This window comes from Acipenser ruthenus, chromosome 1 (genome assembly GCF_902713425.1).
Source record: "Acipenser ruthenus chromosome 1, fAciRut3.2 maternal haplotype, whole genome shotgun sequence".
In the NCBI taxonomy this organism is placed as follows: Eukaryota; Metazoa; Chordata; class Actinopteri; order Acipenseriformes; family Acipenseridae; genus Acipenser; species Acipenser ruthenus.
Genome location: NC_081189.1, coordinates 103,362,433 through 103,389,809, shown reverse-complemented (window position 1 = coordinate 103,389,809; position 27,377 = coordinate 103,362,433). Strand labels below are relative to the sequence as shown.

General features: G+C 38.1%; 1 protein-coding gene across 2 annotated transcripts in view; it reads right to left on the bottom strand.

Moving 5' to 3' along the window:
- Positions 1-2,666: 2,666 nt before the first annotated feature.
- LOC117421516 (cytokine-dependent hematopoietic cell linker-like) overlaps positions 2,667-27,377 on the bottom strand; it is a 37,037-nt gene continuing 12,326 nt past the window's right edge. For both annotated transcript variants that reach the window (XM_034036013.3, XM_034036014.3), the window contains exons 3-18: positions 20,199-20,362; positions 16,158-16,219; positions 15,634-15,679; positions 14,703-14,756; positions 14,435-14,463; positions 14,067-14,086; positions 13,707-13,814; positions 13,388-13,409; positions 12,115-12,133; positions 11,359-11,418; positions 10,010-10,073; positions 9,420-9,460; positions 7,391-7,509; positions 6,858-6,935; positions 6,075-6,230; positions 2,667-4,333 (exon numbers count right to left, since the gene is read on the bottom strand). In XM_034036013.3, the coding sequence (XP_033891904.3) occupies positions 4,190-4,333; positions 6,075-6,230; positions 6,858-6,935; positions 7,391-7,509; positions 9,420-9,460; positions 10,010-10,073; positions 11,359-11,418; positions 12,115-12,133; positions 13,388-13,409; positions 13,707-13,814; positions 14,067-14,086; positions 14,435-14,463; positions 14,703-14,756; positions 15,634-15,679; positions 16,158-16,219; positions 20,199-20,334 (1,158 nt within the window). In that variant the 5' untranslated portion in view covers positions 20,335-20,362 and the 3' untranslated portion in view covers positions 2,667-4,189. The remainder of the gene's footprint in view (positions 4,334-6,074; positions 6,231-6,857; positions 6,936-7,390; positions 7,510-9,419; positions 9,461-10,009; positions 10,074-11,358; positions 11,419-12,114; positions 12,134-13,387; positions 13,410-13,706; positions 13,815-14,066; positions 14,087-14,434; positions 14,464-14,702; positions 14,757-15,633; positions 15,680-16,157; positions 16,220-20,198; positions 20,363-27,377) is intronic.

The following is a 27,377-nucleotide window of genomic DNA, read 5'->3' as shown; positions in this document are numbered from 1 at the left end:
TGCTGACTGCTTAGCAAAAAAACTTCCGATTGACAATTGCTTCGCTATATCGTCACAGACACGGGTCTGGCGCCAGAAACGTCTAAAATATCCTTCTTTATATTGCGGCTTATTGCTGCCGCCTACATAAGTGGAGCGTACCTTAATCAAGGCTGTTATATTACCGAAGAGTTTTTTTTGTTTTTTGTTTTTTTTTAAACAAGCAAGTATTTTATGGTCATTTTGCTGCAGTTTAATAGGATTACCACGAATATGCATGTCTGCGTCCCTTTCCTATTCGGTGCGTCCAATGGATTTATTTTGCATACAATTTTGCGTTAACGCGACCTCTGATACTGTATATATTTATATAATAGCAAATTGTGTTATTGGGAAGAAATAATCTCAACAAATGCATCCTGATTTTTTTTTATTGGGGAAACAATACATATACTAACATATATGACTGACATAAAACCGTTTTAAACAGTTTAATTTTCTGTAAATACAATATAGGGCCTACATAACGAAGTCCAAATGGAAGCAGTATAACCTCCCTTACACAACTTCAGCATGATGTAGACTAAAAGTTTAGTACAAATCTGAGATGAATTTGGTTAATTTGACACAGAATGACTCTATTGCCTTTCAAAAATAGCAGCACAGAGTTCTGTGACTACGGAGCAGTAAGTAATGATTATATTGTGAAGCATACTCAAAGAGTTCATGAAAAAAGAAAGGAATGTTCTGATGATTCAGCAGTCAAAAATGCAGAAGCATCATCTGTATCCCTCAGCAAGAGAGTTGGACTGGTATTAATACTTTCTCTTCAACCACTGATAGAACCTGCATTTATGACACAGAAGTGAATGCTACTGCAGACGTACAAAACACTGAAATAGATGCAACTGAAAATATAGTCAGCCCAAACACAGATAAACTGATATGTAACTCCATGGGTGTGTGCTCTAGTAAAGTTCAAGAGGAGCTTCTAACACCATTAAATGGGCCTGTGCAGCCTGACACAGCCTTGACCACTGTCGCCCCCTTTCAGTTTGTTGTTCCTCCAGACTGCTATGCACAGGTGTTGGAAGTAAAAACAGAAAATGGAACACAGCAGTTGGTGTTGAAATTAATTCCAAGAGGCATTACATTCTTTTAACATTATAAACCTTAAAACAAACACAAAATGATTGTTTCAAGAGCTGCAATTGGACATTGCCCAGCTTCTGAAACCAGTGGTGCAAATGTTGAATTTGGGCAGAGGCAAAACCTACTCGCAAAAAACAACTTTGGTGCATGTGTTCATTTTTTATTTTTGTAGAAACTCCAACTTTTGTCACTCTCAAAGAAACCTTTCTGCACCCCAGTGTCCAATAATAATGGAGGGTGCTTCCTTAGATCTGTGCAATTCTAGTAGCATATTTTCTGCAGATTACCAGACCATTAGTAATTATTGGACACAAAGAGGTCTTTTAGATTTGAAAAAAAAAGTTTAGCCTATTTATTAATGTAAACGTATCCAACCAGATTACTGATCTCTCTTTTTTGTATTTATTTATTTCATTTTCAAATGTATACAGACTAATTTAATGTAAACCTCTGTCAGATGAGAAGAAAATAGATTTTATTTAAAAGCCTTAGGATTTGTACATTTAAGTAAAGCAATTGTCCAACAATGCTTTAAGACAACAAATTGTCAATCAGTAAATTGTATTTATAAGTTAAAATCTAAGATCATTGTATGTCTGGTCAACTTGGTTATATTTAAATTAAAATGAATAATTAACAAAGTCTGACCCAGCACATGCACAGTAGCTGCAGCGGGTATATTTTGATTTGTGCTGTTGCTGTGTATTAAAGGTATTTGTTCTCTGATTGGCTGAAAGACCTTGAGCTTTGTAATAGACTTGTTTTTTTTTATATATATATAGTGACGCAACCCAATTATCAATCAGGAGGACTGAGAATCAATAGGCAACCTCTACTTCAGCTGTTAAGCTTCTTTTACCTGACAAACTTAGCAACACATGTTACCAAAGGTCCAGCCTGGAAACATCTGCTCTAACATATTAGAGTTTGGTGAAGTTCGAAGAGGCAAACTATCCTCTGTCGATTTTCATTCATATACCTGCGGAAGTGCAAAAAAAAAAAAGGTGTGCTGTGCTTCGTTCGGCTACTATTTTCTCCTTTCATAAGTTGGCATCTCTGCTATTTATATATGAATGTGGTTCACCCTTTTTTTAATCTAACTGCATAAAAAAAAAAAAAACATTACTAAATATATAGTAGTTACATATAACTAACAATTTTCAAAGTAATGTGATATTTTGGTAGTTAAGTACTTGTGGTTGTAGTGAGGTTAAGCATGGCAGGGTTCCCAGACAAACCCACAAGAAAACGGATGACTGTAGAGTAATTTCTTTTGTGCTGTTACTGTCTAACCCATTCCTGGACTCGCTATACAACAGTATATTGGTGACAAAACTAAATTGCTTAGTTTTATTAAGTTAATGGATGCTCAAATTTTAGAAACACAAGTGAGCACTACAGTAACGCTCAAGTGATTTTTAATATGGTTGATAGTCTTATTTAAAGTCTAGCTGCAGCAAGAGTAAACACAGTTTTTTTTAGTTAGAGGAAGAAGTGCACATGGTAGAAGAGGACAATATAGAAAGTTTATTGAAAGAACATCAATTGGAAAAGCCTGGAAGCATAGGAACAAACCTGGTACACGTTTATTTTTCAATAACAACATATCAGACTAACTGTCCTGCAGATAAGGTACCACCCCTAGGCACTTCTCCAGGGGAGTCATCATTTTTAATCATGTTATGTATGGGCAGCAGTGTGGAGTAGTGGTTAGGGCTCTGGACTTGACCAGAGGGTCGTGGGTTCAATCCCAGGTGGGGGACACTGCTGCTGTACCCTGGAGCAAGGTACTTTACCTAGATTGCGCCAGTAAAAACCCAGCTGTATAAATGGGTAATTGTATGTAAACATAATGTGATATCTTGTAACAATTGTAAGTTGCCCTGGATAAGGGCATCTGCTAAGAAATAAATAATAATAATAAAACCTATGCATATAAAAACTAACTACAACTTCTGTAGCATTCCTAATAATAAAGACTAGTTATTTTGGTAAATATGCTTTTTCTGAACCCTCTAGAAGTTTTAATGCTGGCCCCTTGAAATCTTGACGTGATTCGTTTTGAATTAAGAGTTGAAATCAAATTACAACTTACATGACTTGCATTCAAGATTTTTTTTTTTCTTGGCTTTTTGGGGGGTATCTTATTTTATGGAGTAAATACAATATGTTTATTAAGGGAAAAGATTGAAAAATTGAATTCAAAGACATGTTACTCTTTAATTTTATAATAAAAGAAATACAGAAATAAATCTAAGTACAAATTGCAATAAGGTTATTAAACAATGAAAGTGATGTTTTTACTTTCTTTGTGCATTGAGAACTTTTAAACACTGAAACATAAAAAACAAAGAAACTATAAAACGCACCACTTTGCATAAAGCGTGCTTCGGATATTAATAAATGATTACATAAATACTTAGAAATATACATAGACCAGAAAAATAGCACATGATGCGTAATACTAGAAATATGTTCTCTACCATGATCAACACGGTATTCTGACCTAACTAATCTTACAGTTACGGAACATGCAGTACTTTACCTTTATAGATTTAACATTAATTGAATGAACATGTAGGCTACAAGTCAGTATAAGCGTGACGATTAAGGAATGTGTATTTACTTAAAAAATATTGTATCTATATTGTAAAAAGCTTTGTATCTCAGAAACCGGATTTTGTAAATTCAAAATATAATTATGATAAAACGTGCTAATTGATAGCGAGTCATTCCAATCAGAGCGTCAGCATTGTTGAAACAGGTAGCTTGATCTGAGTACAATGTAATGTATGAAGAAAAATAAAACCAAACACAGGGCTACTGTATGTTATCCTGATAAGGACAACTCCGGATACAGCAACAGTAAAGTAATGTGTTTCTTGTAAAACACTACAGAGTGTTCTGAAACCCTTTAAAAGGAAGATCCTTTTATTGTAGTGAATATTTACAACATTTCTCTTGTGTGTAACCAGATTGACATGATTAATTGTTTCACACAAAAATCAATGACATTGCTTTCATAGGTTGGATGTTTTGGTTAACGGCCATTTGAAAGTCACATATTTTTGATGTCATTTTCAGTAACAGGATAAGTTAAGGTGCACTGCTCCTTCTGAGTCCCTGATTTATCCTTCCCATCGATAAGTATTATTGGATATATCTTGTGGAATTCGATGATGTCACTTATGGAATCAAACGTCTAGTAAGAAAAAGAAGAAAAATATATTATTGCATATTTACAAACTTTAACTATTTTGCCAATATGGCTTGATTACGCTGGTATAATTGCAATTAATAAATTCACCAACATCAAAATATATCCGATAGCTTGACTAATACACAACCCTTTGCTCTATTTCGATTATATTGTGCCTTTCATATCACAGTATTTGCAGTATCAAGTAGTACACATTACAAAATAACAATAAATAATATCAATAAATAATAGCAATAAAAAATCTAAATAAAACAATTGAAGAAAACAATAAATGAATAAGAATGATAGATAAAACAAAATAAAAAAAAATAAAACAGATAAAAACAATGTTTGCAAGTCAGGTTAAAAAGGCTAAACCATAAAAGTAAGTCTTTACTCTGATTTCAAAATATTGAGCAACGTAGCATCTCTAATAGAAACCTGGGGGTATTATAACAAAATGCACTTTCTGCCCACATCCACCTGTCAAATCCCAACAGAATCACAATTCAATCAAATAATGCCTATCTTATACAATTAAATGTTCTGACTCGATGGCAAGGAAAGTAGTGCCAAATGGAAAGAGAAGATGGCTTACTCAGAAGCGAAATAATCCAAGTTTAATAACGGGTATGCTTAAAATATTATACATATTTAAAAAACAGTTATGCACATAACAAGTGCCATTAGATGGAATTGGCAAAAAAAAAAAAATGGCAAGAAAAGATTGAAATATAATAACTAATTTAAGAAAGGTACACGTCCTGTTTATTACAATTGCTTACTTACTTATAAAGGCTATGCATACCATTGATTTAATTATGTTGAAAGGGCCCTTAACAAGACCCTGGATCCAATGGGAATTTTGTAACCAAATGCAGATACAATGGTAGAAGTAACTGCTATAATGAATTATTGCACAGGACTTGCACTAGAAAAAAAAAACTGCTTTCCAAAAGATTACATTAACAGCCCTCACTTTGAAAAGAGACTGTATTAAAAATGTTTCAACAAACAATACAGTACCTAGCTAATACCTAGCTTGAACAAAAGTTATTGTATTTCTTGCTCTTATTGTATTACCTGTATTGTAACACTTGAAATGTATTTGCTTACGATTGTAAGTCACCCTGGATAAGGGCGTCTGCTAAGAAATAAATAATAATAATAATAATAATAATAATAATAATAATAATAATAGATTTGACTTTCTCTGAGAAGCTAATTTGGTCAGCTAAACTATCTATTGCTCCTACAAAATATCTAAATAAATGTTTTCCTCTCAACAGTTAATCATGCAATATCAGATCCAGAGAAGAAGATAAACAAGCGTAGCCACACGTCCAGGCAGACCAGGGCTGGGACCAAATCAAAACTTTGGCAACCTGCTAATCGCACTTAACAAAACTGTATTTGATAGCGTTTTCTTTTTATGAGTAGAAGAAATAAGATACTTACAAAAAAACAAACAAAAAAAAAAAACACTATTAAATACTGTTTTTGTTAAGTGCGATTAGTGGGTTGTCAAAGTTGGTTTGGTCCCAGCCCAGGTTCCACAAATTGATCTTTCAGAACAGATTATTAGAGGGAAACCACAGTGTCTCTACCCATCATGTTGGTTATCACAGACACAAACCTCAGTGGGGAGATAGAACATGGCTACAGTCACTGAGGAGTGGACCAGCATTGATAAAAAAGGCATAGCTATTACACCAGATTGTTTACAAGTGTACTGCATACTTACATCATTTCCCCATAGTCCTGTTCCAAGTGCATACTGCTGACTTTGTTCCAGATAACGGATTTTAACGTTGTACACTTTATTTTCATAAAACACGACTAAGACGTATGGTTCATCAGCAATCTTCTTTGAGCAGTCTCGTACTAGAAATGCCCCATCCTGCAATACAGCAAAGCAATAATACTCCTATTAATTGATATGCATCTATCGTTACTGTAGGCTAAATGTAAGACTGAAATCATCCAGGTAGGTCATGTTAGTCTAGTTACATACTTTGTTACAATTTTTGTGTACTTTCTTAAAACAATTGTCCAATATAAATAATATTCAATACAATTTGAGGTATACAATTGTCCAATGGAGTTTTAGCTTCCTGTTTCATGTGGAAGCTAAATATCAGTTAATATCCAAGAAAAGTGGTGAACAAAACACTACCGATCTCACATCCTTAATCTAACGATATCAATAATTTAAATATGTAGAAGATTAGCCAACACTTGCTGTTTCCTAAATGTTTATATGGCACCAAGATAAGGATATTAAAATGCACCATGGTGTAACTGAAATTTGCTCTTAATGTGGTTAGCGTATACCAAGATGTGATCCTAGCTTTGTGTGCAGAAGACAGATTTCAGAATGCTCATGTACTAAATTGATAATTTGTCATTATTTTATTCAAGCACACGTGCCTATTTTATTTATCATTAATGATATAAAACAGAAAAGCTCCACATTTGCAGTGTTTCTTGCAATTTCTTCAACCTCAAAAAAAAAGATATATATTACCACACTCATCCTATATAAAGCAGTTTCAGCTTCACACCGATCATATGCTCCGATGTACCAGCTATGCCTGTTGGAACCCTGAACATAAAACAATAGCAATAATGACATGTTAATAGTCACACAGTCAAGTTTTAAGCTATATACTGTATACCATTTTCTCAATCATACAGTAGTATTCTTATGAATATGTTAAGGCAGTTTAATGTTAAACCCCATTTTCTGTACTTTAATAACTATGACCCCATTCAATGGATTTGCACGAAAATGTGGACATGTGGTCCCTTTGGTTAGATTTCCTTATGTGGGCCATTTCATTCTGCTCGAGTATGCAGATTCCGAGATCTAGGTACACGAGTAATTCTCCCAAACGTGCACGCGCCTCACCATTTCACATGTAAATTGCCCCACATGGAAACCCCATGATTGTAGCAACGTATACGCAACGTTTTTGCAAAAAGATGTTCAGGCATAACGTAGAAACACTGCAGCAATGTCAGAAATGATGTTCAGTAAAGAAATACTGTGTGTTGTACCTGAGCTGTTGTGCTGCTGGGTATCGTGGGTTTCTGCAGATCAGTAGGTTTCAGCTTTTGCATGTCATTTCTCGTCTCAGGCCATTCATGGATGTATCTTGAATTATGTGTTGTTATACCTGTGAAATAACAAGATAGTGAGCCAAAATGATGTAATGCAGGGATGGGCAAAGTTGGCCCTTCCACTCCAGGTCTATTCAAACTTTTTTTAATTGTTACAATTGGTAAACAGAACCTACTTCCAGGTCCAACAGTGGCTATTTATTTTATTTTACCTATTAAACCTATAGTGGAATGGTCATATCTAGGTATTACAAATTACCACAGTCCAATTTTCAAGTTGCTTTTTATATTTTTTTTAAGATCCTGCTACTTGCTTGCTTTTTGCTTTGAGGCAGCTTTAACTCATTGATACTAGGTGTGAACTTGCACACTGTTGCTCCTGGAACATTTCACGCTTCCATAAGCATCTACACATAAACCAATTTCTACTTCAAATCATTTTTGTTTTGAAGCATAAAAACTCCAGAATCTATATTTTTAGTAAGATTGTTTTATAATTTTGGCAGAGTTGTCTCTTTGTTGTGTCTAATAAAAATGATGAAAGTTTACCACACTGCATTTCCATGGTCATTTTGCAGTTTTTCCCATTCTTTTTTCCATGGTTATACTATGCATTTATCAGGGTTTACCAGGGTTTGCCACCCTTTTTAATACACTTTATATTACCTCTTGGGCTTCACAATGCTAACTGTACCAGTGCTATACTATGTTTTCTTTATTCCTTATTACACTTCGCTGTGCTTTACTGCAGTGAACGTTTGTTTATAAGGGACAATTTTTGAAAATTATTTTTGTGACTTCACAAATTCTTAGCTAGGACCATTTGTAAGCTTGCTATATTTATGTCTGAAGAATCATCTTTTCCATTTATGCTAAAATGTTATTACCTATGTGTCCAATTTAGTTTATATATGACTTGTGGTCGCATCTGTTTGCCAGTGTCACTTGGAGTTGGACCTATATGGTATATATTTACAATATGGTATATAGTTGGACCTATATGGTATATATTTACAAATCAGTATGTATGTACCCTGACAGAAAATGTGTCTTTCTGATTATTTTAGTTACCACCACTGTTCTGTTGGCTTTAAAATTGAGGACAAGTGAAAACAAAACAATAGAACCAGTGCCATCTAGTGGTTAACCCAGTTATTGCAATTACATGTTTTATTGCAGGGTTTCTCAATCCTGGCCTAACCCTAACCCTTGTGTCTGCTGATTTTCATTCCAGCTGAGTTCTCAATTACTTAATCAAACTCTTAACTGAGCTAATAAAGTGCTTAATTAGACATTTTTAATTGTTCCCAGCTAATAACAAGTTGCCAATTTTCAAATTACTTATAAAAATGTATAGTTAACTTGAAATCTCCACCTGTTTAAAAGCTGAAAATAATTATAATGGACTAATTAAGCTAATGAATAGTTCAATTAAGGGTTCAATTAAGTAAATGAGAACTCAATTGGAATGAAAACCAGCAGACACAGGGGTCCCCAGGACCAGGGCTGGGAAACCCTGGATTATTGTATGGGGTCAGTAAATAATTATTTTCTGTGGCTTTATTAGGATGTATAAAAATGGCTCTGGTTTATTGTTGCAGAACAGTGCATCCCTATTTTTTGCAAATTATGGCTTCCTGATTAAAAATAATTAATGTATAGATGATAACATGCATTTTGCAGTGTTCCACAATTATAGTTAACACTAAATTATATGTGTTTATTTTCCCATGGCTTACTTTCAAAATCCAGAAAATCTTCAGCTGCCTCAAGTTTTTTTTTTTTTTTTTTGCAAACTGCAAAAATCATGAATTTGTGAATACTATTCAATTTTGTTTTATGTTGAAAACTGTTTTTTAATTATCACTACTAATTATAAGAAGAACTGAAAAACACAGATCTGTTATATGTCAAATGGTGGTGTGTCACATTTGAAGATCTTGAGAGCTTTAAGTTAATACTTTACCTGAAACCGGGGATGCTCGATCATTCAACGCTGTACTGGAACTAACAAAGAATAAGAAACAAAAACAAATTCAACTTTTTTTCCCTACATTTACTTTTTCTTTTTAATATAGACATATTAAAAAGAAAAAGTATTTTTGCACTTGTTCCTGATTTTCAAAGCTTGGTATGCTATTCAGAGTAAGGATTAATACATTGAAAATGATATATAGTATTCTACCTGTTCCACTGAAAATGTTAGAATTAAGAAATGGTGATTCTAGAAAACAAACTATCACACATTCCTCTGAACTAATAGAGAACCGAGTTTACACCGTGAAATTACAGAAAGAAATATACAAATAAGGAATGTTGATAATGATGGTTGGTAGTGTATTTTCATTTAAATCACTGTTTATCTTAAGTAAATGTTACTAAACCATATTAAAAAAAAAAAAAACAGACTTAAACCCTTGTTGAGGTAGCCCTCTATACCTTACAGAACAGTGCACATTTCAAATTAACTCAAAGTAAGTAAAATAGTAAGACAAACCAATAGTATTCTCCTGCTTGTATTCAAGCTAAACTCATCAACCATACCTTGTAACTCACCCTTGTCTAAACTCCAGATCCTGTGAATGTCTAGGAGGTGTAAAAAGAGGTCTTGAACCGGGGACTGGGGAGATAAATCACATTAACAGCAAGCAATTCTAAATTAACTATATCTACTGTGTAAATAATATTAATAAATATGTTCATTGTTTTAATGTATATATACATTTGCATTCCGTGTATTTTTCCTGTGACAGCAAGCTATCATCAAATAAAACAATATAAGCACCCATGCAAAGTTAAAGAAACATTGTAAAATAGTCTTGTCGATGATTTTGTGTGTCTGTCCACACTGTATTATAGATGACATATAAAAATGTTTATATTTATTTATAAAATGGGTCTCTTAAATACTCTATCCTGATTGGTAAAAACAGGTCACATGGGGGTGTTGATATTACAGTATATCACCATGGGTTGGCAATTCTTTTCAAAAAGGGACGAATCACTAGTATATCCATGCGCTGCTAGCCTTTTTAAAAAAAAACAAAAAAAAACAGCTGCACTTGGTAGTTGCGAATGAATGAACGAACGATCCATTTCCAGTCAGAGGTCAGTCACATGAAATGACAGTGTCAAGTTATCCACTAGTCTTTTTAATAGTCTGTCAAATTAAGCGAAGGAGTCGAGTTATCCACCAGTCAAGTTAACCGAGGATGACTCTAATTATATATATATATATATATATATATATATATATATATATATATATATATACATACACACAGTATATATATATAAAAATATAAATGTATGTTAAAATCTGCAGGGACTGTTTTTGCTCATTGCGTTACAGCACACTATACTGGCTAGGCATCTGGTGAGCTCAAGCGGATAACAGTATAATTTGTGAGATAGCCTAATCACTGTAAAATAATTCAACATATCAAAACATAACTGTATTTATAATATTAAAATATAATTATAACAATGTGTTATTAATAGAAAATATTAAATCCTATTTTACAATATATTAGTTTGACTTTGTATATATTTAAAATATATTTTCTGATACGATTATATTTCTTAACTTACAATCCCAGTGAAGGAGCCAAACTGACAATTTTCCTTTAGACAGCGGGCAGCTTTCTCATGAGCGGGAGATACTGAAGATATGTCACACGAGGACAGAAACACGGTCTAAGTTAAGACCCCCAGAAAATTGCTTTGTGGTTCAGACTTAAGACTCGTTCATTATATAGTCTGCAAAACTGACTTAAGTCTAAGACACAAAAAAAGGGAACTCGCTTTGTGAATACGGCCCCAGTAGCTTGCCGACATCTGCTTTTGAGTTACTGGCTGTAACAAGATCACTGTCTTGGTCTTTGGATCTGAAGATGCCCACTTACCATTAGTTCTCTTGTGCTGTTGTGGTGAATTGATGCGGGGAGGTAACGTAACTGGACATTCTAAATTGGGGAGAAACTCAGGGATAAAATAATTGGAGTGATGCGGTACGCCTCACCCCTGTATGTTATTTTTTATTATTTAAAGGTATTGTTTGGTGTTTAAAAACACAATGTTTTTGTACTGTAATTGTTTTACAGCATGGAGGGTTAAAATCCCCCATCCAGCTGTAAAACAACAATAATATAAAAACACTGTGTTTTTAAACACCAAACAATACCTTTAAATAATAATACAAAATAATATACAGGTGCGGAGTGTAACCCGTCACATAGGGTAATAAAAATAAAAAAATAATATGTACCAAATTTGGTCAGATAACATAATAAATACTCCAAATCATCTCATCAATTTATTGTGCAAATAAGACTGGAAACATACTGTAAAGGTAATGGCATCTCAGATAGAATTGCTTGCAATATGTGAAACAAATGAGTAGTGGTATATATATATTTATGTTTCTGGTATATGGCCATAAAATTGTTATATTTAATGAAAATTGACTATTGACCATTATCGAACATGATCAACAGAATCAAAGACTACACACTTCTTTCTTAAAATACTTAAGAAAAGTAGTCTTATTTGGGAGCTATTGGAGTACCTTAAGTGGTGGTGCTTTTTGAGATATCAGCAGGTGAACAAGTGGTGATAGCAGATTTACAAACATATAAGCTAAACAAAATATATATACCTACCATTGGATTGATCATTAACCTTTAAAAAACAACAAAGAAATAACATAGTACTATATTAATTTAATGTATTATCTCAAAAGAAGAAAATGACACACACACACACACACACACACATATATATATATAATAGAACAACAGATGGTCGAGTAGTTTATAAACTGTCACAGAAACCCGAGATGGTGCTCCCGTTGGTGGAGGATGATTGTAAATCTTCACAGAGACAGATTTGTTAAAAGTGCCTAAAAACCACGAATTGTGCATGTTGTCGAGTGATTGAAAACAAGACATTTTGTGTTTTAAAGTGGTCTCGGGGTGCGAATATGGGTACAAGGTCAAATATGGGTAAAAAGTTATGCCTTTTTTTCGAATGGCTCAGGATGCATTCATGTATTTATATATTATATATTATATATTACCAACAGGGGACGCAGGTAACTATAGCTGACTTCCTAAAATTAAAATATATCCAACTTGACAATTTAAATAAACAAAATGTACACAAACTCAATGGACTCCTCAGAGAATTCTATGTCGCAGTGAGAAAGCCAGAAGGACAGTTCTATGCCAAAAAATCTTTAATAACGATGCGCTATGAACTTCAAAAACATTACTTTCTTGACGGATTCATAAAACAAGTATGGACTGCAGACCTCGGCTCTTAGTAGGAAACTAAAGGTCTGTCGGGAAGAACTATAGTTACCTCCCCTGGCTTCGGGCCTTATAGTCCCCTGTTGGTAAATATAGTTCTTCCCTCTGGGGCCATAGTTTCCCACTACACGCCTCCTCTCCAGTTCACACATATATATTTATATATACTTGGTTTTAACCTTGATTAATGTCTACAGTATTTTTATTACATTTATATTTGTGTTTTTCAGTGCTGTTGCTATAAGTATTTTAATAGTGTTGGGTCACTCTCTTGTCTGTATCTGTATGTTCACTTTGTTCTGTGCAGCTGTATTCGTGCAGAACTGAATGAAGTGTTTACTTTCAGAATAGTTTCTGACTCAACTCTGCTTGACAGCTACACAACTATATGTCATTAGCATCTACATTAAAAATAAGTGTATGGAACTCACTGACCACTAACTGCAGCTATGTTTAAAAATACCATTTTGCATGTGAATATTTATTTTGTAACAATGTTTTTTTTAAGCCTTATGTGCACTCTGCCTTTGGAATGTTTAATAAATTAAAACATGTTAGTAGAAATGTGTACGTCTCTTTCCAAAACTATTTAAAAATCACACAGAAGTACATAATTCTAACTTACATAATTTTGTTTCCTTGCAGGTCTGAAAAATAAATAAATAGTAGCATTAGAAAAACATTAATTTGAATATTAGGCAGATGAGGCTATTTGTCTTGTGCACGTGGCCTTTAGAATGATCTAGAAGTGTTGTATTCTGGGACTGTAGTTGCTGGCGAGTTTAATAGTTTAATCAGAGGTTGAAAGTTGCCCAGGATTACCACAATTCACTGTGTATGAAGATATACGTACATGGAAACAGCATATTTAGACAACTAAATACTTGACTGGGTTTCTGAAACCAGTACTTGAGTGCACCACAGTTGATTTTGTCATGATGTACCTTGGCCTCCATGGTTTATCCTTTGTTGTTTCAGTCTCCTGATCCCATGTTCTGATCCCTGGCTCTGGAGGAAGAGGCTGATGTACTTTAGGTAACGTCCTTGGAGGCCTAAAGTTTCACATAAATTAATATACTGTATATTATCCAGGATGAATCAGGATGGACACACCATGGGGACATTATCTAATTGCAAATGGCATAAAATATTTTAAACTTTATTTAAAGAACAATGCATAAAAGCATACAGGAAAGTACCATTAATTAATGGATTCAAGTATTTTGCATTTGCTATTTGTTTAAAGTATTAGTAATGACAGTAAATTCATAAACGAAAAAAGTATATCTTGTGTCAAATATTACCTAGGTGGAGGCAACTGATTCTAGGGGAAAAAAAACACAAAACAACAATATAATCATGCTAAGACAATGTCCTTCAGTAGGCAGTGTATATTATATTGATCAACAAACATTTTCTTCTGGTATTTCATGTAGTAGATATGTCTATAACCCCACTATAATAATCAAAAGTAGCTATTCAGTACAGTGCAGTATAGTAAGCACATCTCAACAGTCTAGTCAGAAAAGGTCAGTCTTTGCCCTTCAGTTTTATTTGAAGACTGGATGAACTGTTTACAATATGAAAACAAATTACTGAATTGGACCATTGTTTACAGCAATTCCAATGCAAATACAATTTTAAAAGTGATCACTCTAAAAGCAAATCTTACCTTAGCATACTGTGTGTTAATTGTTTCGCCTGAATAAAAAAGGTAGATAAAAGTTAATAATAAAATATATTGAAGCCAATAGATGTGACAGCAGACTCTGATCCCAACAGTAGTGGACCATGGCTTATTGTTTTTAAATATACCCTATTTTTTCACAACAGCAACTTACATTCCCTGTTGCACGTTTGATTTTCATAACCAGGATACACATAGACCTGTTTTGATCAATTCATGAGACCCCAGTATCTCTAGAAAACAATTACTGTACCTGTTGGTGGTTGCAAACGTTGGGTTGGTTTTAAATTCCTGTTGACAGATGGACCTAAAAAAGGATTTGAAGGATAAGCACATGGAACTTACACCTGAACATCACTACACACTTTTGGGACACAGTAAAATGTAATCTTTATTACTATAGTACTCTCAGTTTTAGTGTTGTGGAAACTGTTTCCTTAATTAAAGAATAAGTAGCAGGGTTCTGAAAAATATAGCGCTATACATCCCCACTGTTTAAGTAACGTACCTGTTATTTTTCTTTTCATTGTTAATATCCTTACAATTTTTTACACATAGAACTTTAAAGTCTGATTCATAAAACGAATATGGACTGCAGACCTTGGCTCATAGTGGGAAACTAAAGGCCCCTTGGGAAGAACTATAGTTACTTTTTAAAATATCTGCTTTAGTACACTGGGGGTTGAGATCTGTCACTGCAGGAAGAGTGATTTAAAAAAAAAACATAACACGTGCTCTGGCTTTTCTGTTCCGTACCACTTTAAAGTTATAAGTGTAAAAAGTTATCAGAGTGTTAACAGCGAAAAGAAAATTATAGGTATGTTATTTAAACAATTGTAGCAACACATGGGGACGTGTAACACTATATTTTCAGGACCCCGCTACTTACTCTTTATGTACCCAGACTCTGCCCTTGAATGGGTCTGGGACTGTTCAAATATACCTGTGGGTATCTAAAATCCATATACAGATATCATTGGGGGGAATAAGCTAGTCAACCACCAATCGGCAAAACAGGAACAGTTTGAGAAATATAATCGAATAGTCTGGGATATAGCGTAGAGAGAAAGGTAGGCTGTGAGATACAGTTCTGATCTGAAAGTTATATCATACATAATGCAAGAGTACATTGTACAACAGCAGTATAATACAATAACATTAAATGAAATACAAAGTTATAGTACCTGGAACAGTTCTTTTTGGTGTTTTTGGGGGTATGTTTCTGAATTTCTGCAATAAATTAACATAACATTTCTCACATATTGCAACCATTGTTTTGTTCTGATACTAATACTAAAGACAGATTGTAGTCTGCAGTTCCTTCCTACTAATATAAATCATATTTTCTAGATATTATTGCTCTATGCAAGGTGACTGCATTCTTAAATGTGATTAAATATGAGTATTATTAATAGCATTACAAAAAAACAAACAATACTTCCAGATGTGTATTAGGCATACATTGCCTATGGTCTAGTATTGTGACAGTACTTCAAACATACCGTATGCAAGCATACATATTCAAAATTATTTTCAGTTTTTATCATTTAAACTAAGTTTAAAAAAGTGATAAAACAAACAAAAACACAAATAATAATTAACCAATTCAGACAAATGTGAAATGCATATTGTTCCTTTACATGAACTTTCTACACTGCTGATGACATTCACAATCTAAGGTGTACAGCTTGATTTAATAAACTCTTACGCTCAGGTCCGGAGATGAACTCTGTGGGGAATGCGAGGCAGCATATGACATGACCCTTTTGTCTACAAAACAAAAGTAAAAACACAAAGATAATCCATGTCAGACAAAAGGTTTTCACTATGTTATTTAGAATCTTCACTGATAAGTGAACATTTTAATGTAATAACATTGAAATATCACTGATATTTTATTCTCATATATGCTTTAAAACACCACCAGATGGCATTCATGACTGCACTATACATGAGTTTTTCTTATCATGTTTAAGCATTTCAGCAATAATATTACTACTACTGAATCTGCTCCTAGGTCTTGCTAAACTGGCCATTTATAAGACCAGGAAGCGCAAGATCACCAGGGAGGATCTCTTTAACTGCAGGGCCATGTTCAGGACCCTTGTCTGTTCAAGGATTACGCGGAGTCCCCTGGTGACATGGCGGCCTGTGTCGACCAGTGGGCTCTAAGTGGCGTACTCTGTACTGTTTCTTTTGGTTCTATTCTTTCTTTGAACATTTAATTTACAGTCCTTTTACTGGTCTTTTTGTTATAATTAGTTAAGTGTTGGCTTTGTTAGCACCCCCTTTTGTTTAGGGGGTGCTAAGCAGAAGAAGGACCCCACACCAGCACTTAAAACAGGACTACTACTACTGATAATAATAATAATAATAATAATAATAATAATAATAATAATAATAATAATAATATATACACTGCTGTGCAAAAGTCTTAGACATGTTGTATTTTTCTACTCTGATGCATTATGAGCATCAACAAGTTAACTCAAAGCCTCCACTAGTGTTTTCTACTATTATAACAACCTTGACTTGCATAAAGAAGGAAAAACATTGAGTGAAATAGCTCTCATCACTCTATTTTCAAGGTGTGGTATCTGAAGCATAATCAACAAGTACAGAGAAACATCATCTGTAATTGACAAACCCAGGACTGGAAGACCCAAAACGCTGTCTAACAAGGATAAGAAATACTTGAAGATAGTATCCTTAAGGAATAGAAAGAAGACAAGCATTGAACTGACAACAGAACTGGCAGAAGGCACATGTGTCATTGTCCATCAAATCAACAGACACCTGTGCCTTCTGCCAGTTCTGTTACATGTAGAATCTACACAAACTACTCCACATTGATAAAGTAAAAAATGCATATAGAATTAAATAAGTAAGATTTACAGGGAAAAACAGATTAATCTCAGTTGCAAAAATATTCAACCCCTTTGCTACAGCCTTAAATCAGCTTAGGAGCAAATTAGTTTGAAAGGTCACAAAATTAATGAAATGGTTTCAGCCTATGTGTACTCAAAGTGGTTTAACTTGTAGATAATTTCCTTCAGGTATATAAAGACTTTGAAGCTGCAACTCATAGTGTGATCCAACAAAGCAACCGTAAAGACCAAGGGGCTTTTGAAACAAGTCAGGGGTAAAGTGGTAGAGAGGAACTGATTATCCCTCTCAGCACAGTGAAATCCATCATTAATAAGTGGAAGATGCATCATACCACCCAGACATTACCCAGATCAGGTTGCCCTCCCAAACTGAGCAGCCGGGCAAGCAGGAAACTGGTTTGGGATGTCACTCTGAAGCCAACAATGACCTTGAGAAATCTGCAAAGTTCTGTGTCTGAGATGGGAGTCCGTGTTCACAAATCAACAATAAGCCGGTCCCTACACAATGCTGTCCTGTGTGGATGGGTGGCAAGAAAGAAGCCATTACTCAAAAAGCCTCATCTTAAAGCACGTATGGAGTTTGCGAAAAAGCATGTAGATGATACTGCAGACATGTGGAAAAAGGTTTTGTGGTCAGACGGGACAAAAATTGAACTTTTCAATCTAAATTCCAAGCGTTACGTCTGGCGCAAGCCCAACACTGCACATCACCCAGTCAACACCATCCTAACTGTCAAGCACGGTGGTGGCAGCATCATGTTATGGGGATGCTTCTCTTCAGCAGGGACTGGGAAGCTTGTCAGGATAGAGGGGAGAATGGATGGTACAAAGTACAGGCGAATCCTTGAGGAAAACCTGTTTGAGTCAGTCAAGACTCTGAAACTGGGGAGGAAATTCACATTTCAGCAGGCAAATGACCTGAAGCACAAAGCCAAAGCCACACTGGAGTGGTTGAACAAGAAGAGAATTAATGTTCTTGAGTGGCCCAGTCAAAGTTCTGACTTGAATCCAATCGAGAATCTATGGCGAGACTTGAAGATTGCAGTCCATCGACGATCCCCAACAAACTTATCAGAACTGGAGCAATTTTCCCGTGAAGAATGGGCAAAAATTTCACCATCCTACTGTGCAAAGCTAGTAGAGACCTATCCAAAAAGACTCATGGCAGTAATTGCTGCAAAAGGTGCTTCTACCAAGTACTGACTTAAGGGACTGAATACTTATGCAACCAGTAAATTTCATTTTGTACATTTTCTTTGCAAGTTTTGCTGACATTTAACCTCCTCCTCATATAACAGTGTTCAGTTTAAACACTACAGCTTTGAATAAAAAAAGTTTGTTTGAAAAACTGTGCATAAATTATTTGTAATTCAACAAAATGTGATATTATTGGTAGGGGATGAATACTTCTGCAAACCACTGTATGTATTTTAGCAAATATGGCACAGTAATGCATATTGAATACTAAATGGTTATTATTACCCAATGGGCACTTTTGTGTGATGCACTGCCATTCTGAACTCTGAGATTAAAAGCTCCATACTGCTTATGCAGAGAAGCCTTGCTCTTTCGTGCAGTGGTTAAGACACTTACTTGTGGTTTGCATCTTATTAGTCTATTCATGTTCTCATATTGTGCCATGATCACAAGGAACTAATACTGTAAGTTGTTCAAAACAATATTGATCATTGAAAACAGATTTTACTGAGTTGCTGTTGCAGGTATAGGATAATGTTCAAGTTGTAATATAATAATAAGTCTTCTTATTATTATATTAAGTCTTCTTCAAGCCATGTCATACAACTCCAAAAAAGAGTGTGACAGCAGCACAGTGACAAAAGATTAACATTTTTCATTTTGCCTTAAAAAAAGCTGTTGGAAACATAACCACCGTTTCCCCACACACTCAACAGAACCGCAATTTATCACTAGTAGTTACCGTATTTGAAAGGGATAACAAATCTACCAAAATTTATTACAAATTCAGACAATCAGGTATTGAGGTATTATTGTAAAGCAACTAGACTTTCAGTTATGTATATTAAAGATAAATAAATAAATACTGTACATATTTTCACAACCAGTTTCATACACTAATACACACATGATTAAAACAGTCATTATTATTATTAATACTATGCATAACACACCCCCAATCCCCCTTCTCGTATATTGAATGGTTTGGTCCAGAATCAGCTCATTTCACTGTCCTATTGCAGCCGCTTAAGAGCTAATGAGACTGAGGTTTTGAAACAGAAGTGCATCCGTTTGCAAAAAAAGATGTGTAAGGCCACAGGTACCCTTTATTTGTTTGTTGCGATTGAGTTTTATCTTTTAAGTAAATGTTTAGCTTATTTTATCTACATTATTTCTTATATATGGGTCTAAAAATAAGAACTGTTCCAATTATGACATCTAATTGTAAAAGGCTGACACCTTAGCACAGCGTTAATACAGGTCCCCTTCACCTCTCTACATTATTCACACCTGTTGTTCCAGACCAGGCATGCTATATTCAAACTTTTTTCATTATTTATCTCTCAAGGGTTTCTTACGGTTATTGTTTTCACTTTATTGTATACACCATGTATATCTCCAGATATTAATAGGAGCAAAACAGTTCAATATTCTACAGGTGAAGTACGGTAGTGGCGCTCCCCCACGACCCCACAGCACTACACCCTTGATGGCTACATACATTTCTATTCTATTTAGAAGTATGGCTATTTAGAAAGAGAAAAATATAAAAAGATTTTGCCTCATAAATATTATAATCCATATTATTTTTGATGTATTTTTTATCATTTTCAGACCTGGGACTAAATGAGCTTGTTGCAAAGGGTTATGCGTGAAGCGTTTACCTGCATAGTCTTCGTCTGCATTCCTCGGACGTCTGACTGGTGGAATTCTGACATGATTTCTTTCCTCTGGGTCTTCAACAGTGTTGTACTGATCTTCATCAGGCAATTCATAATCTGAATCCACTTCATTGTCCATGTCAGTCACATTCTTTATAAAGCCACTCCTGTTAAAACAGACAAACAAACAAACAGACAAAATTGCTGTGAAATTATACTGGCAGAATATATTCTCCAGAAACATCTCAGACCCTAGCCACAAAACTGTGTGACTGTGTTAAGTTGCAGTACATTCTTCCTATTTTTCACCAAAAGGGTTACTGTTTAAATGCAGGGAATGTTTTTAGACACTTTTGTCTCGCTGACTATTTTTAAGGACTGCTTTTAGAAAATATGTTAGAAACATTCTCTTAAAATTGAGAATGAACTTGTAAACCTTCTCTAAAACAGCTGAGCAAGGTTTCACAAATTGCAAACTTGACTTGAATAATTAAAACAGTCTTAAACACAATATTAATACTGTAGTAGGCATTGGGCAAGATTCTCAATGATTTTTACTCCAAAATGTCATGACCAATATAAAGATTGTACTGATTGTAAGTAGTCTGGCATTTTAATCATTGTTGTTTTTAATTTTTTATGCTATTTGACACAGAACTCAATCAGAAGTGACTTACAAACATTCAGGTGGCTTCTAGCACTCATTATGTTACACAGTTTCAAAAATTGGGGACGGTGGTATGAATTCAAAAGTTTAAACTTCTTGAATTAACTTGTTTAAGATTTTTAACATGATTTCAGTATGCTTTTATTATGCTTTTGCTATAGATTTTTTAAATCTCATTTTATTGCAGTAAACAAATGCCATTGCATTGAAAATTTGAATTTTTTGCTACAAAATTATAGCATTTTTATTAATATATTAACGTACAGTAAAGTAAACCATTAATGATAACGCTTACTTTTATTGATAAGGAAATGCTTACAAATTATTTAAAATATACATTCCCTTCAACTGGTTTATAACCATAACGGGTCCAGATTTGCTTTGATCTATTTAAATATTTGTATTATTTCTTGACGTTTACTTTTTAAAACCTTGTTTTGTATTAATACACTAGGCTTTTATCAGCATATTTGTGCGCTGCTGCAGATTGCTTCCTGAGTTACTTCCTGTGGCAAAGTGGTAATGACGTGCAGGTGAGTGCAGTGTAGAATAATCACACGGACAGACGTTGGTACAGGTGCAAGGGTGTTTATTTAATTTAATAAATGTCCAGAGCCTCAAGGCAAAACCTGTAAATAATAATAGTGCTGGAAGTGATACAGCGGCGTGTATCACTTCTAATTATAATCCTACGGGTTTGACCCGCAACCCCAAAGTCCCGTTCCGACACCCACACTAAACACGTACACAAAGACAGTGCGTGATACAAGTGTTAAAAGGTGCAAACACAGAGACAGTTCCGAAAGTGAGACAGGTGAGTGGTGAAGTCCGGGTTTTCGCTGGCCTGCGGCTGCAGCTCCGGATCGTGCTCAGTAATCTTAGTGAGACAATAACACACAAGACACACAGTGTTAGGACACAGACACAAAACACTCACGGTCGCGTTCACGTTTCGGGCTCCTTCTCGGTTATATGTTTTAACCATATGCAAAGGAACAGATCACTCAAGCCATGCCCCCTATTTATACCCTCGCCCATGACCCCGAGGTTAACGAGCGCATCCGCTCCTCCAGTCCTCGGATGCCACGCCGCTTACCGTCTGGGTCACTGAGCTCGGGTGCCATGGCTCCGCCCCCTTCCGAACTGACCGACTTCCATCTACCCTACGGAATAAATTGTCGTGCCATTTCATTAAGGGTACTCTGTTCCTCGTATACCGTGCTCTCACAGGTCGAGAGGGAGATCTAACACTAAGACTCATTCGATCTCTGTCACATATCCCACCGCTCAGAGTGGAGCCGAAGGAACACTCGGCTAACCCTACCTTTCCCATTACTCCCCCCTCCCGGGAAAAATAATCCGCATTTTGGTGGTCTTTCCCTGCACGGTGTACCATATGGTACATGAAGGGCTGCAATGCCAGATACCACCGAGTTATCCGGGCATTGCTGTCCTTCATTGTGCTTAACCACTTGAGTGGGGCGTGGTCAGTGACAAGATCAAATGAGTGTCCCAGCAGGTAGTATCTTAAAGAGTGAGTAGCCCATTTCATGGCCAAACACTCTTTTTCGACGACGGAGTAGTTGCGCTCCCGAGGGAGCATTTTTTTTACTTATGTACAAAACAGGGTGTTCTACTCCGCCTACCATTTGAGACAGGACTGCACCCAAACCGACATCCGAAGCATCGGTGTGGAGGATGAATCTCTTAGTGAAGTCTGGAGTGATGAGAGCAGGGGCCTGGCAAAGTCTCTGCTTAACAGTATTAAACGCCCCCTGACATTCTTCTGACCATTTAATTAAATTTGGTGCGCTCTTTTTGGTGAGGTCAACTAAGGGATTAACCACTGTGGCATACTCGGGGATAAAGCGGCGGTAATAACCGGCTAACCCCAGTAGCGACCGCACTTGAGCCTTGGTTTTGGGGATTGCCGCGTCTACCAAGGCCTGGACCTTGGAGACAACGGGTTTCACCCTGCCATTCCCCATTACAAATCCCAAATATTGTGTTTCTCTTTTGGCAAACGCACATTTTCGCAAGTTAGCTGTCAGCCGGGCTGCCCTTAGAGACTGAAGGACGGCTGTGATCCTAGCCAAATGCTCTCGCCAGGTGGAGCTGTAAATGACCACATCATCAATATACGCTGCCGCATATTCACGATGTGGGTGTAAAACCTGGTCCATCAGTCTCTGGAAGGCAGCAGGCGCACCATGTAACCCAAACGGCATGGTTGTAAAATGAAACAGCCCCTCTGGTGTCGAAAATGCGGTTTTCTCTCTAGACCTACGAGTTAACGGGATCTGCCAATATCCTTTCGTCAGATCCAGAGTGGAGATGAACCTCGCCGTCCCCAGTCTATCTAGGAGTTCGTCGACCCGAGGCATGGGATACGCATCAAACTTGGCAATAGCGTTTACCTTGCGGAAATCAACGCAGAAGCGGTTGGTGCCGTCCTTTTTGGCCACTATCACAATTGGACTGCACCACTCGCTCCTGGAAGGCTCAATCACCCCAAGTTCGAGCATGTCCCATACCTCTTTGCGAACGCCACTCCGTCGACTTTCCGGGACCCGGTAAGGTCTCTCTCGCACTGTGACACCTGGGGGAGAGATAATGTCATATTCAGCGAGGTTAGTTCTACCGGGCGTGTTAGAAAAAACATCGCTAAATTCCTCAATTAACCTGCGTAGTTCACGTTGCTGATCAGGAAGTAACTGTTCCCCCATCGAAATGTTCTTTGTGCTAGAGGGTTCTAGCTCGGGCCCTAAATCATCCTCTATATTGCCTGGGGCTATAAATAACACCTCTCTTGCCTGCCAGGGCTTTAATAAATTTATGTGATAAATTTCTTTTTTGTTACGGCGATCGGGCTGTTTAATTTCATAATTCACCTTTCCTATAGCCCGAATCACCTCATATGGCCCTTGCCATTTAGCACATAGTTTGGATTCCGCTGAGGGAAGTAGCAGCATTACCTTGTCTCCCGGTCGAAAAGTTCGGATTAATGCATTTTGATTGTAATGCTGCTGTTGTCGATGCTGAGCCGATCTGAGATTGTCTTGGGCCAAACGACCGACCAAATCTAGGCGATCTCTCAGTAGGAGCACATGCTGCACTACGTTTTTGGACGAGCCTTTGTGCTCCTCCCACCCCTCTCTCAACAGATCGAGGATGCCGCGAGGCTGTCGGCCGTACAAGAGCTCGAAGGGGGAGAACCCTGTCGAACTCTGCGGCACCTCTCTCACTGCAAAAAGGAGGTAGGGAAGGAGCGATGCCCAATGTTTTTGCTCCTGATTCACAAATCGTCTCAGCATCGCCTTTAGAGTCTGATTAAAACGTTCCACCAAACCGTCCGTCTGTGGATGGTAAACCGACGTTCTGATGGGACGTATTTTTAGTAATTTATATACCTGCTGTAGCGTATTTGACAAGAAATTAGTTCCATGATCAGTCAATATCTCGTTGGGGATCCCTACTCTTGCCATAATCTGCACTAGTTCTTTGGCTATCGCAGCAGCACTAGTGGACCTCAATGGAACTGCCTCTGGGTATCACGTTGCGTAATCTACCACCACTAATATATGCGTATACCCGGAGTCAGAAGGTAGCAAAGGGCCGACTATGTCCACTGCGATGCGTTCAAAGGGGGTGGAAATAATCGGCAGTGGGACCAAAGGGGCGGGGCGCACTCGACCCGGCGCTACTCTCTGGCAGTCTGGGCATGTGGCTACATATTTCGACACTTCTTTATAAACACCTGGCCAAAAGAATCGAGCCAATATCCGTTCCCTTGTCTTGTCAACTCCGAGGTGCCCCGCAAAAGGGATATCATGCGCCAGCCTCATGACCTCCAGCCGACAAGACGGGGGAACCAATAATTGGGTTACAGGATGTCCTGTGCCCGCGGCCAGGTTTACCCTATATAGTAATTGCCCCTTGATAATGAAGTGTGGAAATACTAGTGCCCCAGCGCCTTCAACATCCTTACCTTCAATGGACCGGACCTGTCCCCGAATGTGCACCAGTGATGGGTCATTGTCCTGCTCCCACACTAGGTTCACATTCGAGTGCCACATGTCCGGTATATTGAGCGGGGCAGGAGTAACATCTGCCCTTGATGGCCCAGTAACCTCGCCCTCTCGGTCACACTGCGTTCCGACCCCCTTCGACTGACGTTTTTCACCGTTATAACAGGCTCCCACCAGCCCCCAGCCTTGTCTCATTAACGCTCCCTCCCATTTCCGCAGCCTTCTCTCTTTGTTTGTTTTTTTCGGCCGGAACAGGGAAGAGAACATTTCCGCTTGAAAGGGAAAAACATTACCAATTATTTCCCCTTCTACTTTTTCTGCCACATTTGCGTGTATGGCCGGGACTGCCCTTAATTTCAATAAATCTTTATAGTTGGGCCAGTCCCGACCCAGAATAATGGGATGTGGTAACCTTTCCGCTACCCCAACTACCAGGGAACGTTTCATCGGACCGACCGATAAATATGCTTTTACTGTGGGGTATGTTGCCGTGTCTCCATGGATACAGGAGATCGCCACCTGACCTTGTGGCTGCCACACCATACCGCCCAAGAGAGATGCTCTAATTAAGGTCTGACCACACCCTGTGTCCACTAATGCATGGGTCTTCACATTTCCAAAAATCACCTTAACAATACAAGGCCCCTCCCGACCATTTTTCCCTCGCTTACCCGCTTCAGATGCAAGATTACAGACGGCCACGTCACACTCCATCGCAGATGGGCATGACCTAGCCTGATGTCCCGGCTGGCGGCACCTAAAACAGGTAGGGGGAAAGGAGGGCACAGTATTAAATGGTCTGTCCCGCTGCTGGTATGGCAACGGGGCAGGGGCAGCACCTCTACCCCCGCTGGGGGCCAACCTTGGTCTCCATGAAGAGGAGGCAAGGTCGCCCATTGGGGTTGGTGCTCTCGGAGGTCGTTGACCCGGTCCTGGTGGTGGGGCTGATGGAGCAGAGAGAGGAGGTGGGGCTCGGCTGCTCCGTTGAGGTAGCGGGGTGAGTAGCCTGGTCTGGGCGGATACCAGGGAGTCCTCGAAGTCCTCAGCGAGTTTGACTGCCTGTTCCAGGGTGTCGGGGTTGTGGCGCCGTATCCATCCTTGGGTCTCGGCGCCGACCACATGACAAAACTGCTCGATAACGATGGCCTCCCCCATCTGGGCAGTTGTTTTTAGCGCCGGGGTGAGCCAGTGTATCATGTGGTCACAGAGCTTCTGCGCGACCACCCTGGGGCGTACGTTCGGGGACCTCCTGTACTCCCTGAACCTCACTCTGTGCGTTTCCTCCGTAATATTCAGACGGCGGAGAATAGCCAGCTTTACCAGGTCATATTGAGCGGCGTCGTCATCCCCCATTGCCTGGTATGCTGCCTGCGCTTCCCCAATCAGGCAGGGTCCCAGCTGGCTTGCCCAGAACTGTCGGGGCCATGACGCGGTGGTAGCCAGCCGCTCAAATGCCACCAGGTATGCCTCTGGATCATCATCCGCCGTCATTTTATGCGTCCTGGCTTTGGGCGCTATGAAGCCGCGTTCCGCTGATGCTGTGGGAGGTATTGCCAGCCCGACCCTCTCGATCAACGCGGTGTACCTCTCCTCTCTCCGTCTTTCCTCCCCCTCCCGTCTGCTGTCCAGCTGCTCCAGCAGCGCCGACAGTGTTGCGTAGTCCATCCTACTTCTGACGACCACGTGTGGCAAAGTGGTAATGACGTGCAGGTGAGTGCAGTGTAGAATAATCACACGGACAGACGTTGGTACAGGTGCAAGGGTGTTTATTTAATTTAATAAATGTCCAGAGCCTCAAGGCAAAACCTGTAAATAATAATAGTGCTGGAAGTGATACAGCGGCGTGTATCACTTCTAATTATAATCCTACGGGTTTGACCCGCAACCCCAAAGTCCCGTTCCGACACCCACACTAAACACGTACACAAAGACAGTGCGTGATACAAGTGTTAAAAGGTGCAAACACAGAGACAGTTCCGAAAGTGAGACAGGTGAGTGGTGAAGTCCGGGTTTTCGCTGGCCTGCGGCTGCAGCTCCGGATCGTGCTCAGTAATCTTAGTGAGACAATAACACACAAGACACACAGTGTTAGGACACAGACACAAAACACTCACGGTCGCGTTCACGTTTCGGGCTCCTTCTCGGTTATATGTTTTAACCATATGCAAAGGAACAGATCACTCAAGCCATGCCCCCTATTTATACCCTCGCCCATGACCCCGAGGTTAACGAGCGCATCCGCTCCTCCAGTCCTCGGATGCCACGCCGCTTACCGTCTGGGTCACTGAGCTCGGGTGCCATGGCTCCGCCCCCTTCCGAACTGACCGACTTCCATCTACCCTACGGAATAAATTGTCGTGCCATTTCATTAAGGGTACTCTGTTCCTCGTATACCGTGCTCTCACAGGTCGAGAGGGAGATCTAACACTAAGACTCATTCGATCTCTGTCACACTTCCCCTAACGGAAGGGCGAGGAAGTGTGGCCG